At 46.6% G+C, this 16,532-nt stretch overlaps 1 protein-coding gene across 13 annotated transcripts in view; it reads right to left on the bottom strand.

Moving 5' to 3' along the window:
* Positions 1 to 16,532, bottom strand: part of AMOTL1 (angiomotin like 1) — a 199,060-nt gene that overhangs the window by 151,407 nt on the left and 31,121 nt on the right. For 6 of the 13 annotated variants that reach the window (XM_086338982.1, XM_086338993.1, XM_086338985.1 and 3 more), the window contains one exon: positions 2,622 to 2,672. The exons of 2 other annotated variants lie outside the window; for them this stretch is intronic. Coding sequence is in view for 8 of the 11 variants with exons in the window: in XM_086338993.1 (XP_086195119.1) it covers positions 2,622 to 2,672 (51 nt within the window). In the remaining 3 variants the exon portion in view is untranslated. Of the gene's footprint in view, positions 1 to 2,621; positions 2,673 to 2,806; positions 3,267 to 16,532 lie in introns of those variants that run through there. 5 more of the 13 variants (XM_086338980.1, XM_086338978.1, XM_086338979.1 and 2 more) reach the window with 1 other exon arrangement.

Consider the following 16,532-nt stretch of genomic DNA (forward strand, 5'->3'; position numbering starts at 1 on the left):
TAATAGATTGGGACAATTGGTGAGAGCTAGTCCATACTTCATGCACTGGAAATGTGTCTTTTAACTGAATAAAATAATAATAATGAATTAACAGCCATAAGCACTTCCTGAATATCTGCACATACAACATGTGGGGCTAGGACTTTACACACACCATTGACCACAGTCATGCAAGGTCTGCAATTAGGTTGAGAGATAACCGAGGCTCAGAGCAGTTTTATCTGCCCAAGGTCACAGGTAAGTGCAGTGATAGAATTCAAACTAAGTCTTCATGGCCTCTCTCCCTCCTTCTCCGGGTCCCTAAGATCCTGGCCAAGGGGTGAATCTGTGCTCTTTCGTGCTTCAGAAAGAATGGCTGCTTGACAAGCTCATCAACTGCTGTAGGGTAATCTTCCCTGCTGTGTGTCTAAGGAAAGCACCGAAAAGTATCACGATTCTTTCAAGGGAAAAAATGCCAGCTCCCTCTTTGACCTGAATAGCATGGAAACAACACAGTCTCAGCCAATGAGCTGCTCTGTCAGGAAGAGGAAATCCCTCTGGAGACACCATGCACCCAAGCAGTATGGCACCCGGTGTAAATAATAAACACCCAAGAGCCACACACCTCCTTTGGCTTAAGATTTCAGGAGGCTGGAACTGGGTGATGTGTTAGGGGCTGCTTGGCACAACCCCTGCTTTTCAAAGATGAGAAAACAGACTGGTTAACAGATCTACTAAAGCAGGCAAGGGGTTCCCAGGTGGCTCAGTGGTAAAGAATCTCTCCATCAACACAGGAGACGCAGAAGACATGGGTTCAATCCCTGGGTCGGGAAGATCTCCTGGAGTAGGAAATAGCACCTGACTCCAGTATTCTTGCCTGGAGAATCCCATGGACAGCGGAGCCTGGCGGGCTACAGTCCATGGGATTGCAAGAGTCGGACACAACTGAGCACAAGCCTATACTAAGGAAGGCATAGCAGCCAGAAACTTGGTCTCAAACTCCGACTCTGTATTTTATCTTATTTTGTATTCTCAATCATCTTGCATCCCAGAGCCCAGGAGGGAACCCCAGGATTCCTATAACACTCTCACCTCCTCATGAAAAACTGGGCTTTCCCCACAGAGGAGCTGAAGGGGAAAAAAAATGCTGTTTTCTGAATTTCTACTGCTGATTTGAAGGGCTCCCCCTACTGATCAGCTGGACCGTCCAGTCTGTTGGTTCCAAAGGGAGAGATGGAAACAAAAGAGGATCAATCACCTGGGCCTTTCAGGTACATAAATCGTTCTGTGAATGCAAACAATTAGGTGTTTATACAGGTGGTTTCTTGGAGCAAGGAATGCTCTTTCTGCCATGGCTGACACTTATCTATAATTTAAGAGAACCAAACAGCTTCTGTCCCATGTAAAGCACCAATGCTGGTGTCATTCACACACAATTAAACACGTGTAGAGCAGATCATCAAGAATATGCCCTCTTCAGAAACTGCTTCATGCAAAGCTATGGTTTAGATGTCATTTCCATTTCATAAAACGGCTCACCACAATGTCCCTTCAGAAGCTAGTTTTGTTCATGCATTTAATTTGTGATTCCATTTCCAGAGATGTGATTGCCTCAGAACTTGTCAGAAACACATTTTCTGAATAAAACAAGGTCCTCTTCCCTGCCTCAGAATGCCTCCCCTTGATCTAGACCTATTTTGGGTGCCTGGCTCTTAGAAATGGATGGAAGTCCTTGCTGCGGTGGAATTTAATTAACTTCAGCCAGTGTGGGTCTTGCTGAGGACACGCAGACCAGGAGGAAAGGATGATCAGACACATGGTACCCAAGGCTCAGAGCCTCACTGTGGATAAACATTTTTAAACAGCTGTCATTTCATGGAAGGAAGGCGAGATGTTCAAGCTGGTGATAAAAGAACAGCAGGGACAGACGTGACAGCCCAGATTGTTAGCGGCTTAAGGAAACCGAGAATGAGAAAGAAAACCAAAACCAAAAATCAACCACTAAGCTACCAAACGAGACTGGGTGGCAGGAATACTTGGAGATAACCCGACAACGCAAATGTCCTTCTCTTCATGGGAGGAAGTCTATCTCTGACAAGTGTGTCCTGGCTCACCCACCACAAATCTACACTTAGAATGACAGGCGGAAGAGGATGAAATGCCCTATTCCAAGACACCTGGAGGAAAAACAGACGTCAAGGGCGATCGCAGCTCCCAGGTCTTGAAATTTAATTACCAGAACGTTTTTGGCCCTGGACTTCATTAAATTCAGGTTAGGGAGTAGCCACAAGATGTCCTTCTTGTGGCATTTACCGGCTAGCTACATCTTTCCAGGCAGGATGAGACCGCCTGCTTGCAGGGTCCCGCAGATCAGGAAGTTTGCTGTGGCGCGCTCCTGGGAGCATCACCAAAGACCAGGACACACACACACGCACACACGCACACACCGCACAGCCGACTCTCACCCCTGCCACCTCCAAAGCTCACGCTCCAGGAAAAGGCCAGTTCTCACAGCAAAAGGAACGTGCAGCAGGGCGAGAGTCCCCCGGCCAGCCCTTTCTCTCCGCCCCTCGGGCATGGACTCCAAATTCGCGATTCCCAGGCTGGGTTCTAACAAGAAAAGGCAAAAAGGGCAGACTTACCGAACTCCTCCGGGCTGTAGGGCGCGGGAGAGGCTTCCACAAACTCGTTGTCTGGAGGAAGAAGAAAAGCAGAAAACAAAAATAGAATCTTAACCTTTCAGGGCTAATCGATTAAAAATCAGTTACCGCCCAGGTCCCTTAGAAAAGCGCGCGTTTCTCTCTCCCAGCGACGGAAATCCGTGAACCTGGGGCCTCCCGGGGTTCCAGATGCCAGATCCACTGGGGGTAAGAAATCGTTAAAGAAACTTGGCGGGGAGCATTTCGGCCCAGGAACCAAGCGTCTTCTGGGCGCAGGCAGGTGCGCGCCAACTTTCCGTAGGTTGGAGCCCATGGATCCCCCGGCCCGGCGTGCCAGGCAGCGACCTCCCCCTCTACCCTCAGCCCGCGGGGCGCATCGCGGCGTCCCCCGGGTCTAGTGTCGACGCCCCGGCGCCCAGGAGCCCCAAAGTTTCCTAGCGGGTCCCGGAGGCCCGAGAGCGCGCAACGGCAGCGGCGGCGAGCTCCCTGCGCCCACCCGAAGGAGCGCCCGTGCGCATCCCCGCTACCCGTTGCTAGGCGACCGCGGCCTTCACGCTCTGCAGTGGCGCGCGCGCTGCCTCCCGACTCCTGGTGGGAGGGCATCTTCCCCATCCCCACTCTCTCTGACCATTTATGACAAACGAGCGCGTAACCAGTTGTAAAAACGATTTCTGCATTTTTGTATTATGTCTGTCCTGTTCCGATCGATGCTTGGGAAATCGTTTTATTTTTGCTTTGCTTCTCCTGGGAAAAAGCAGGAGTTTCAGAGCTTGAATATTCCCTGCAGCAAGGAAGGGTTTCCAACACCCTCAACCCTCTCCTTTGAACCTGAATTCTGACTTCACTCCAAGCAATATTTCTTCCTCTTAAGAGACTAGCAGAGAAGATAATATGCCTTCATTTCACAGGTAGGGAAACTGAGGCTCAGAAGTTAAGTAACTTATGTACGACTGCGCATCGTTGTGATACTCTCTGTGTGTGTGTGTGTGTGCGCGCGCGCACACGTGTCAGGAGAGAGCAGAGCCATATTCCTTCTAATATTAAAAGAGTTGCGCAGTTTCACGTACAGAATGTAGAAACAAAAGTTTGGGTCTGAAAATTTGAGTTGTAGGTCCTAAAGAAATTGATGTCAGCTTGCGGGAGTCTCCCTGCCTAGGTCAGTAACTTGTACAGATGCATTATGTGTTTCTACCAGGACTGACTGATGCCTCACTCAGGAGGGCCCTGGGCTATGGGAAAATGGTCTAGAGATGCTGGGAGGAGGCAGAGGAAGGAAGGCGCAGACATAGAAAATGGCTGTCTCTTCTCCATCCCCGGCCTTGGACACTGATAGTTGGAGAGTGAACAGTCTGGGCAACATCCGGACCTTCTATAGTCTCAGACTGATCAGATCGCCAGCTGCAGCAGCCCGAGGGCCCGTGGACCTGTGCTGAGGTGCTCTGATTCTGTAAACCTCAGTCATCTCTGAGTGTTCTACTGTCAGTCTACAATTTACCGTGGAGGACAGAAAGAAGGCGCCCTGGCCCGAGTGCCCACGGAGGAATGGCCCGGGACCAAGCTGAGACTGTCCTCCTTCCGCACCAGGGTAACCGTTCTTCTTCTTCCTTTTCTGTTGGCTGCCCTGAGAGTGGCTTGAGGGATATCTCAGTTCCCTGACCAAGGACTGAACCAGGGCCACAGCAGTGAAAGCCCCGAATCCTAACCACTAGGCCAAGGAACACCCCAAAGCAACCATCTTGAACTGCCCAGCCTATCTCTCTATCCTCTTCTGTTTTCCCCAGTCCTGACAATCTGAGCTCTGAAATCCAAGATGTGAATGTGCTTGGGTGAATTTTTGCACATATCAAGACATCCCCTCCCATCTCCTGAAAACCTCCATTTGCTTTCAGGAATTCATGGGCTTCCCCTGATGGCTCAGTTGATAAAGAATCCACCTGCAATGCAGGAGACCCCGGTTCGATTCCTGCATTAGGAAGATCCCCTGGAGAAGGGATAGGCTACCCATCCCAGTATTCTTGACTTCCCTTGTAGCTCAGCTGGTGAAGAATCCACCTGCAATGTGGGAGACCTGGGTTCGATTCCTGGGTTGGGAAGATCCCCTGGAGAAGGGAATGGCTACCCACTCAAGTATTCTGGCCTGGAGAATTCCATGAACTGGATCCCAAAGAGCTGGACACGACTGAGTGACTTTCACTTTCACTTTCATTCATGGTTTGTAAAACTTTCTTTCAACTCCTCACTCTGTTGGAAACCTGGCTCTCCTTGAAAATAACAGAGCATGTTGTCCACAACCCTTACTCACTGCAGCCATCTACAGACCTCTGTGTTATTCTACCTCATTTCTTGAAGGTGTTGGCATCTGGATCACTGTCACTTTTCCCAATACCGTTCCCATGATAATTTTTATTTCCAAATCTACCAGTGGATTCTTCTCATACTCTGATCTCTCATCTCTTCAACATCCTCTCCCTTCCTGCACCTCCAGCTATCCCAGCTTCCTGCCCTTCTAGTAACACCATCTGTAATCTCAACACCAAGCATTCCACTTTCCTATCACCACCACCCAGCCTTCCAAGCTTTCCAGCTTATTCTTCCTGTTAGCCTCACCCAATGTCTCCTTGACCCCAACCACTCCTGTAATTTGCTGATCCTGTGATCTTTTCTGTGTTACTCTCCCTCTTGACATTCCTTTCTCTTTTAACCACCCTAGTTTCCAGGTTTACTATTATCATTTCTCTTATATACCCTTTCAAATCCACCTCTCTCTCTGTCTACTAAGTCTTTGGGAAAACCATACCCCTGATAAAATCTATTTCTTTATCTTCTCTCTGCTGGCACCCAGTGAAACATGATCAGAGAAGCACAGCATCATGCTGACTGGTCTTATTTTCAGTGTGTGACCACTAGCCTCAAGTGGACATTAGTGCAGCCCAGCAATCAGTCTGTTTGCCTGGTTTACTTACTCTCCTGCTCTCTAGTTACTATGGATGAACCATCCATTTTCCAGCTGAGGCCAACTCCTCTGTTGTGTATCAGATCCTCCGTGCCCTCTCACATGGATTTCTCCCCCATCTCTTCTCTAAGTTGATGTTCTCCTCTGTTCTGGATCATTCCCATCAGTATACAAATGTGCTATTATGTTTCTATCTTTAAAAAATCTTTTCCAATTCTACTTCTGTCTTCCAATTACTGATCTCAAGTTTCAGTGACAGTTTACCACAAAATTCATCAAAGAATTGTTTATACTCATTGTTTCCACCATCTTCCCTTAATCTTAAAGGCATACAGGCTTATAGCTCATCACTCTTCCAGAGTAGCTCTTGTCAAGGTCAAGACTGACCTTGGCACTGCAAAATTCCAACGGTCAGTTCTTGATCTGAGTAGGAGTCTTTGACTCCCTGATGCCATGAGGAGGTGAGCTCAGATGGCCTGTTTGCAGGACTGCTGCTGCCGCTAAGTCGCTTCAGTCATGTCAGACTCCGTGCGACCCCATAGACGGCAGCCCACCAGGCTCCCCCATCGCTTCCAATTCCCCATCGGATCAGGAGGCAACTAGCCTTTGCATTCCAAGAGAGACAGTCTACAGAGGGCTTTGGTATGAGCACCAAGGTCTGGTTAGGGGTCAACCAGACCTTGGCTCTAATACCAGATTCACTATTAACTAGTAGTTTAATTTCTGCTAACCTTAGTTTTCTATAAAGATGGAGATAATAATTATACCTAACTCATAAGGTTGTAGCAAGAATGCAATAACCTACAGCATTTAGAGCCTGTAAAATAGAGACTGTCACACTGTGAAAATCAAGTACATGTTAGTTATTATTAGATGGTATGCTCTTTCACAGCTGAGGAAAATGAGGCTCTTTTCTCTTCTTTAATGACTTCAAGTTACTGAAAGGAATCACTAACCACAGATTATGCTTCCATTTAAAAGCAATGTACATGGTCCCACCTCTTAGTTTGCTTTCTAAGAGTTTCCTTGAAAGTTAGTTATGTGGAATTAGGATCAGGCATTCCCCATAGAAAGAGCATTACAAATATTCTACCAGGTGATTAGGTTCTGGAGCCTGCCAGATTGTTCTAACTCACAATGGACTCCCTTTCAATTTGTTCCCTATAAATGGATGACTCATAAGCTAAGAATTTTTCTTACAGCCCTTCAGTTATTTAAATTTCCTAATCAGCTGAAAGTTAATGAAAAAATATTTTTCTTGTTTTAATATTTGTTGTTGACAATTTTTCTAAAATATATGATTCCAATTTTCTATCTTAGGAAGCAAAGCAGAGAAAACAATAACATTTCCTGTTAGTCAAACAATACTTATGGGGAAGTACCATGCTTCTCTGGTGGTTCAAATGGTAAAGAATCTGCCTGCAGTGCAGGAGACCTTGATTCCATCCCTGGGTCAGGAAGATCCCCCGGTGAAGGGAATGGCAACCCACTCCAGTATTCTTGCCTGGAGAATTCCCATGGACAGAGGAGCCTGGCAGGCTATCGTCTGTGGGGTTCAAAGAGTCAGATACAACTGAGCAACTAAGCATACACACCATGCTTTCAGGGTGGTAGGCAATGCATCTGTGAGGCAAGGCAGATACAATAGTGGTCAGAACGGGTTCCTGTCCTCATGTTGCTCACCTTCCAATAGGTTCAGAAGACCTTCCTAACCTTAGGCAATATCTCAAACTGGATGCTTATAGACCTCATATAAAGAAATGGTTCTGCAAATAAGTTAATCAGTACCATTTTTCTAGATTCATATATATGCGTTCATATACAATATTTGATTTTCTGACTTACTTTACTCCACATGACAGGTACTATTCTATTTACAGGACAGAAATAAAGATGCAGATGTCAAGCACGATCACGTGAACATAGCGGGGGAAGGGGAGGATGGGGCAGACTGGGAGAATAGCATTGACATATACACTATCATGTGTAAATAGACAGCTAGTGGGAAGCTGCTGTATAGCACAGGGAGCTCAGATTGGTGCTCTGTGATGACCTAGAGGGGTGGGATGGAGGGAAGAGGCTCAAGAGGGAGGGATATATGTATACATAATAGCTGAGTCACTTTGTTGTACAGCAGAAACTAACACAACGTGGTAAAGCAATTATGTGAAGTGAAGGTGCAAGTCGCTCAGTTGTGTCTGACTCTTTGCAACCCCATGGACTATAGAGTCCATGGAATTGTCCAGGCCAGAAAACTGGAGTCGTAGCCATTCCCTTTTCCAGGGAATCTTCCCAATTCGGGGATCGAACCCAGGTCTCCCACATTGCAGGTGGATTCTTTACCAGCTGAGCCACAAGGGAAGCCCAAAGCAATTATACTCCAATATAAAAAGAAATTGTTCTGCTGGGAAGTTATAAAAGAGAGTACACAATATTATAGGTTGGAATCTCATTTCTGTCAAATTATTAGGGGAGAAATCATAGGGTTGTTACTAGATCTCCCAGAGCTTCAGTTTCCTGACGATAATACTTAATACCGTATTGCTGGGAAAAGCTGAGCAGGTTAAGTGTGAAACAGACCAAGCACAGTGCTGGACACTGTGGACGCTGAGGAAGAAATGTTCCTTTCTCTCCCACACAGAAGGCTTGGGCATGCTGGAGGCCCTTTTTTTGACTCTCCTAGTGGGGCTTCCCTTGTAGTTCAGTCGGTAAAGAATCTGCCTGCAAGGCAGGAGACCCAGCTTCGATTCCTGGGTCGGGATTATTCCCAGGAGAAGAAATTGGCAACCCACTCCAGTATTCTTGCCTAGGAAACACCATGGACAGAGGATCCTGGCGGGCTACAGACCATGGGGTCTCAAGAGTCAGACACAACTTAGCAACTCAACCACCACAGAAGGAGAGTGGGCTTCCTGCTGCTATGGCCTCTAAAGACAGGGAAGCAATCTCTGATCTTATTTCTAGGGCAGCATTTATTAGAAAGTGGGACATGTGGAGAGAAAGCAGCAAGAAGGAAATATTTCTGGGGCTTAGGGTGAATTATTTCTTGGACTCAGGTTTTCCATAGAAACATAGTACAACAAGGGGCTGATGGCTCATCTTCACTCTTACTATTACCCCCTACATGATTTGAGCAGACTTTTGGGAGCTAACCTGGGAACCCAATCCCTAGCTTTAATATTTCTTCGTATATATAAAGTTAATAATATATTATTCATTAATATTAATAATTTTATATAACACATCAAACTATAAATGTTTTAAGTTAATTTTATTATATAAGCAAATAATATATATTCAAGGGGAAAGAAAAAGACATTTAGTCCCCATGGGTATAAACTGCAAATGGAAGTCCTCCTTTCTCAGTTTCCATCCACAAACTGAAATAACATCCACAGATTCTTGCATGCTCGAGATTGCTTTTTAGGCACATTCAAACATGTTTATGAATTACTGAAACAAGTTAAGTATCCTATGATGGCTTCTGAATGAAAGACAGTGCATTTCTAAAAGAGATCTTGGTCCAACCCCAATCATAAACTGAGGTATGACTATTTTCTCAGTTTATAAACTGAGGTATGACTATTTTCTCAGTAGGGCAAGAAAGTGTATAAACAAATCTTTGGAAAAAAGTCTTATCAACTATTATGTATAGAACAGTAAAATCTTGAACAGTATGTAGGTCTTTAAAGGGTTCTACTTCAGTTATCCTGGAAACTCACTAAGCAGAGCTCTCATCCCTCCACCCAGGAGCTGTGCTCATGTGGCAACATGAAACATAATGCTAAAATCAAAGGAATTCTTTGGTCCATTTTTCTAGAGTTAAAAGCACTGGAAAATGCTTTTGGAAGTGTTTCTAGCAAAGCAGCCATCACTAATATCCTGCATGGTGGGCAGGATGGCAGCTGCGTACCAGCCCCTGCCCCCAGGAGGCTGGGGATGCCATCAGCCCCTGTCTGGCCTCTGCTGCGGTGGGGCCAGGGCCTGCCTTGCTGCAGCGCTGCTTGGAGCAGAGGCCACAGGGAGGGCCAGGCTAGATGGGCTGCTTTCATACAGCCCCTTGGTCAATGGAGAAAAGGAGGAGACGGGCCTCATACAGGAGGTGACTTCTTCCCCCAAGAGATGGATGAGAGGTCTAAATGCCACCCTAGGGGGACTTCCCTGGTGGTTCAGTGGTTAAGACGCCACGCTTCCAATACAGGGGATGCAGGTTTGATCCCTGGTCAGGGAACTAAGATCCCACGTGCCCTGTGATGCCGCCAAAAACTTAAAAACAAAAAGTTAAAAAGAGAAAAAAAAATGCCACATAGGGAAAAGGTTATTTTTCGGCCAAGGTATGCTATCAATTCCCTTTGCAAGAAAAAGCTGCATGGATGCTGTAGTAAGTTAGGATGGTGGCCACAGGCTAGGATCTGTGCACAGCCTTCCCGATCCCTACCCCTGGGAGGTCACCGATTTCAATCATGAAAGACAAGGAGGAGAGAGCTATACCTTCCCCCTGCCTCCCTCTTCTCCCTGGTGTTGCCCTTGGCTCACGTTCTCTGCAGGTAGCCTTCTGTCTCCTGGAGGCTCTCTGCTAGTTAATGGCAGAAGGGAGTGGAGATGCGAAGCTTGCCCCTCCTCCTCTCCCTACTCTGGGGAGCGAGGGCGAGACTGGTTTAGGAGACAAGAGAGAGGCCGTGGCTGCCCGGGGCCGGTCTGACTCTCTGCTCTTATCCTGTCTCTGTGTGCATCCTCTTAGGACAGCGGACAGAGGACAGCAGGGGCACATATGTGCCCACCCATAGCGTTTCATCAAAGAGAATTTTCATCTAATTGGTGTCTCAGCATTAGCTCCAGGGCTGAAATGGCCTAAAGGACATCTCTCTTCTCCTAGGGTTTAATATTCTTTTCTTTAAGCACAACCCCACTTTTTTTTTTTTTAATAATCCTTGATGCAAGGCAGAAAGAAAACAGAGTTGCTTCGTTCCCTTTAAATGAAAATCAAGCCTCAGAGAATGCTTTAAGTGTTTGATACTGTCCAGAAGAAAGAAATGGCCTTAATGGAAGAATTGTGGGTGTGTGCGCGCTAAGTCGCTTCAGTCGTGTCTGACTCTGCGACCCTATGGACTGTAATCCTCCGGGCAATGGGATTCTCTGGGCAAGAATGCTGGAGTGGGTTGCCATGCCCTCCTCCAGGGACTCTTCCCCACCCAGGGATCAAACCCATGTCTCACGTCTCCTGCATGGGTAGGCGGTTTTTTTTTTTTTTTTTTTTTTAACCACTAGTGCCACCTATATGTCACTATATGTCACCTGAAAAGAAAAATCATTATTCTTACAGAAACAGTGCAAGCCAAGAGATGATATGGTACTAAGTCTGACAGGAAGACAAGGATTCATTTTGGTAAAAATGCTAAGTATGTTCTCTGAACAATTCAAATACCAATGCAGTAGATGTTACTAACAACAGCAAAGTGTTTTATGAAGTGTATGAACTTGGAGCCATCCAGCCCACCTCCCACCCCCAGGTAACACCCCCTGTTACCAACTATGGAATAGAGGTGAAGATTTAAAAGACTCTTCACTCAGCATCATATCAAAGGAAATGAACTCTGGCTGAGCCAAGAAGCAACTAGAAGGTATATGTGGCTATGACTCAGAATAAACCATTCCAAAAATACACACAGAAAAAGGTCCCTGCAGAGGAAAATAATATACTTCCAGCTTGCATTCAGCTGCATCTATTGAGTGAAATCAGACAAAATGCCTTGTGTTAATGCGAAAGGTAAAAACATTTGGTGTCACTGAAATCTATAACTAAACCATTATAAGAGAGGTCCATAGAATGGATGTGAGTTTCTGCTGACATGCAGAGACCATCCTCATCTCCCATTTTGGTCTGAGGCCTGTGAGGGAATCACTTCTTTCAGACATTGCAAATAGACTCTACCTGGTGCACAAGAGCCTCTCTTTTTTTCACATTAAAATGGTTTTTCCAATAAACTATGGCCTTACCAATATAGGTGCTGAAAGGGGAAGCAGAAGCCTGAGTTCTTGCCTTAGTTTTGCCACTAAATCTTTGACAAGTCTCCATACCTGCCTAGCCTATGATCTCCTCTGTAAAAAAAAAAAAACCTGACGTTTATGCAACTTGTTAAAACAAATGTCAACGTGTATACCTGTGGCAGATTCTTGTTGATATATGGCAAAACCAATACAATATTGTAAAGTTAAAAAATAAAATAAAAACAAAACAAAAACAAATGTCAGTAGGAGACCAGGGATGACAGATTATGTTGTATCAATCTTTTTACCACCCTGTATGCAGGAGAAACAGACACAAAGCTCAACTATACACAATTTTATTTTATGAAATAAAATAATTTTTTTTAAAAAAGAAATGGGACTTCCTTGGTGGCCCAGTGGTTAGGAATCCAGCTGCCAATGCAGGAGACACGAGTTCAATCCCTGATCTGGGAAGATTCCATATGCTGCAGGACAGCTAAGCCCATGTACCCAAGCCACCACAGTGAAAAGCCCTCACCCTGCCATTAGAAAGTAGCCCCACTCACTCAAACTAGAGAAAGCATGCAGAATCTTCCTGGATACATTTCGTGGAGTGCTGCCTTCAGGTTGTCTAAGTCAGAGCAGTGCTTATTGGAATTAATCATTTGGTTTGATCCCTCATCCAGGAATATGCCGCATGCTGCAGGGCGACTAAACTGGTGGCCACAGCTACTGAGCCCACGTGCCCTAGAGCCCGTGCTCTGCAACAAGAGAAGCCACAGCAGTGAGATGACCACGGACTGCTGCTGGAGAGTACTCCCTGCCCACTGCCGCTACAGAAAGCCTGCACACAGCAACAAAGATCCAACACAGCAAAAGTAAGCAAATAATAATTTTTTTTTTTTGGTAAGAAATAAACTCAAAGGATCAAGCTTCCTAGACACGTGGTGCTGCCCCCTTGAAACTGATGGGGAAGTGAACTGGATGGAGCAGACCCCTGGAGAACAAAGACCTAAGTGTGACTGTGAGCTCTACTGTCGTTTGCCGTGCAAGCTGGACTTCGTATTTGTGTCTTCACAAGTCTCAGTTTCCTCATCTGCAAAATGGGGGTAATAGTAACTGCTTGAAGAGATTTCAGTGAGGATATGAACAAAATGAAATAATGTCCCCAGCAGTGCTTGGCACCCAGACCACACTTGGAAAAATGTCCTTCCTTCCTGCAGGAGGGAAGTCCACCCCTTCCTGTTTTTATAACCAGAATGGGGAAACAGCGCCAATAAATTTCTAGACACACCTGGCTCTGGCTGCCAGGTTATGTTCCCCACACTTCCTGCCTCTTCCCTGATGATAAGTTTAAGCCGGTTGGGCCCCCTGGGAGGAGTGAATGACAACAGGGTTCCCAAACAGCTGAGTGAGCGCAAGTATAACAGGAAGACATGTTTTATGGATTCACTGTGAAGGTCTGAGGACGCCTCCCCTCCTGCGCCAAATCCCCACATGTCTGACGGGGCAGCTGGCGAATCAGAGGAGCCTGCGGTGGTGGTCAGAACCAGGGCTCTGGCCCCCTTCTGTTCTCTGTGTTAGGCCCTGCATTTAATTTCATTTGGAAAATGTGTTCCAGGCCTTTAAAATAAATTTGCGTAACCACTGGCCCAGGCCCTTGAGGGGATTTTAAGAGTGTAGGCTTTGGGAGTGGAAGAGGGACTTTCGTGGAGAAATTCTGTATCTCCCCCAGACATCCTGGGCTCTTCCCAGCCAGCTTTCCAGGAGGTTGACCCACCCTCATGGCAGCCGAGATGCCCAGATGTTGCCTGGAACTGGCCTTGCCTCCAGGCCCATGACTCACCAGGATGACTGAGCCACCCTGGCAGGTAACACGGTTCTCAAAGGACTCCGTGAAGCCAAGAATAAGATCTCAAGGCTTGCACACTTTCAGGACTTTCCCTGGTAGCTCGCTAGAAATGTAAACCCCATTAGCCCACAGTGAGCCTCCGAGATGGAGCAGCTGGGACCAGCCAGTGTTGGGAGAGGGGGGACGTGGGGTAAGAGGTGGAGGGAAGATGGTCCGAAGCAGGTGGATCAAGGCCTTGGCAATGCATTAGCTGAGGTGCCCATTGGTGGCTCTTGGATGGTAACCCACACATTGCAACAGCACTGTGGGTTTTCTGGCCTTGTTAAGAGCTAGTTGTCTTTTCTACTGTGACAACGAAATAAGCAGCAAAAAAAAAAAAAAAGTCTGTAACTGGACCCCCAGAGCCTTTAATTGAGAAGGCAGAGTAGCTAGTTTTGGAGGGTGAATCGTCAGGCAATAAATTGGCATGGCTAAGTGTCAGGCAGACCTCCGTTCAAATCCCCACATTGCCTGTGACCTTGAGCAAGTTTCCCAACATCTTCAGGCTCAATTTTTTTCATTCATAAAAGGAGAATAAGGTTGTTGTGAGAATGAACAGTGATGGTCTTTATCTATACTAAAGAAAGGTGTAGTGTCACGTCCGGTGTAAGGTATCTATCTAATGAGAGATTACAAATATTTTTTTGTAATTCATCCAGTTCTGACTTAAGTCTGGCACAGGGGTCTCCCACTGTGCAAGTTTGGTTGTTTCTGAGTGTGAGTTTCCTCACCTCAATTCAACATTTCACCGTATTTCCATTTTGCCACCCTACCTAGTCCTCTTAGGACCTGCATCCTTTCCCTGAACCCTGACCTAGGCCTCTGGAGGTGGTGGTAGTTTAGTTGTTAAGTCATGTCCAACTCTTGAGATGCCATGGACCATAGCCCACCAGGTTCCTCTATCCATAGGACTTTCCAGGCAAGAGTACTTAAGTGGATTGCCATTTCCTTCTCCAGGAGATCTTCCCAATCCAAGGAGAGAACGCGGGTCTCCTGCAGTGCAGGCAGATTCTTTACCGACTGAGCTACCAGGGAAGCCCCGCTTAATCCAGCCCGAGAACCACCCAGATCCAGCCGCTCACAAGAACTTTCACATTTCAGCATACTGCTTCCTTGAGAGGGTGCTTCACCCACACAGGACAACACAGCCAAAGTCTGTCTTGGACACCTCCAACATCACAGACCGACTGTCTGAACTGGGGCCAGATAACAAGGGATCTGCTGCCCATCTGAGCTAAGCTTTTCCATCAGCTCCAGATGCTCATCACTACCCAAGAGCAGTGCCTCTCCATCAGGCAGATCTAGACACCGGGCTGGGTCCCCTTCCTACAAGCCAGATGTATCTCCAAAGACTGTAGATATATGATGTGGTGAACTCAAGGAGATGTGTGATAATGCTTGGAACTGCTCACAGTAGAATTTCTAGCCACCCCCTTGTCACAGTGACCCCTGAGGCTTCTTTCTGCTCTAAACTTCTATGATGGATGATGCAGGCAAACCATACTTACTTACTTCTCTCCTATGCCATCCAGCTTTAATGAACAAGCCTGGGGTCACTGAGAAAAATGCTCTAGGTGTGCCCAAAGCAAGGTGGAGTGATTCCAGAAGCAGTTGTGCAATGCATTGGGCTGCCACAGTCAAAAGACATTCTCAGTGACCACAGAAATCTGCAGAGGACCTGGTCTCAGCCATCATTCATTCATACATCCATTCATTCATCAAGCCACCCAGCCAGCCAGCCACCAAATACATATCAAATATTTGCCAGGCTGCTTGTGAAAGGGATGCAAAAGCAAATAAAACAAGATGTCTGCCCCTGAGAGGCTCACAGGTCATCTAGGATGCAGACAGTGACAATACAATGTAGAAACTTGGTGACATGGAAAGCTGCAAGCTCTGTGGCAATACTGAAGATAGACTGCTCATTCCGATTAGGATGGGGGTGGACGGGTGAAGAGATCCCAGAAGAGATGACTGAAGCTGGCGCTTCAGAGATGAGCAGGACCTGGCCAGGTAGAAGGCATATACTAATGACAGTCTTTGCAGAGGCTCACAGGTGTGTGAGGACGTGAGGCACTCAAGGATCCAGGGGGAGGTAGACACGGTGATGAGGAAGGCTTTGTGTTTAGTGAGGAGCTGCAGGAGATGAGTCTAGAGAGGCAGGCAGAGGTCAGACCAGGAAAGGCAGGCTGTGTGTGGAGCTGAGGAGGTTCAACTTTGTGCCCTGGGCTGTGAGGAGACATGGCTTAAGAACCTCTAAAAAGTGGCTCAGGTGGCAATGTGACAGGGCGTAGGAGTGAACAGCGATTGGTTTTTGTCTGGACTGCATCCAAGTTCCTCCTCTCAGAACCTAAAGCTTCCCTCTGGGGAAACTCCCATTGTGTGCAGCTGTCTTGGTTGAAAAATGTACCCTGATGCAGTGCAAAAACTAAGTAAGTGTTTATTGCTATCTAAGTTACCCCATTTTAGAGATGGGGTAGAGTAGGGAATGTAGTCTGGTGATCTCTGTGTCTATCTTAATCTCTTTCTTATATTCCCAGTGCTTGGCATGTAGTAGCTGCTCATTATTAATTGAGTGAATGAATAAATAACAGCAAATGAGAGGCGTACCATTTTTAAAAACATCTTGTGAATGCATTAACTTCAGTGGCCTCTGTTTTCTCATCCATAGATTAGCTCCTACCAAAGTGGATCCCCATTAGATGGGCAATGGGGCAGACCTTGGACCTGACAGAGGACCACTTCCCTGCGTCAGGGGTATGGTTTTGACACCTGTGTGCTCCATGCCAGGACAGTAACAACATCCCGAACTTAACTCTGAGTTGTATTAATCAGATGCTAGGATGTGGACACAGAATGAAGGAGAGCCAATCTATGCCAGTTATACCGGTTGCATTATCCCCAGTCTTAATCTTTGCAGGGCTGTGGAGAGGAGATGAGAGGGGAGGAGATGGGAGACAGGCAAGAAAATAGTGCCTGGATGTTAGGTGATCAAAGTTAGGTGACCGGCTTCCCACTCAGCTAGGGTAAGGTCTCATTCAATGACAGCTTACATTACTTA

Source organism: Bos grunniens, chromosome 15, assembly GCF_055505025.1.
Source record: "Bos grunniens cultivar Pamir isolate PY7600 chromosome 15, Bosgru_T2T1.0, whole genome shotgun sequence".
Taxonomy (NCBI): domain Eukaryota; kingdom Metazoa; phylum Chordata; class Mammalia; order Artiodactyla; family Bovidae; genus Bos; species Bos grunniens.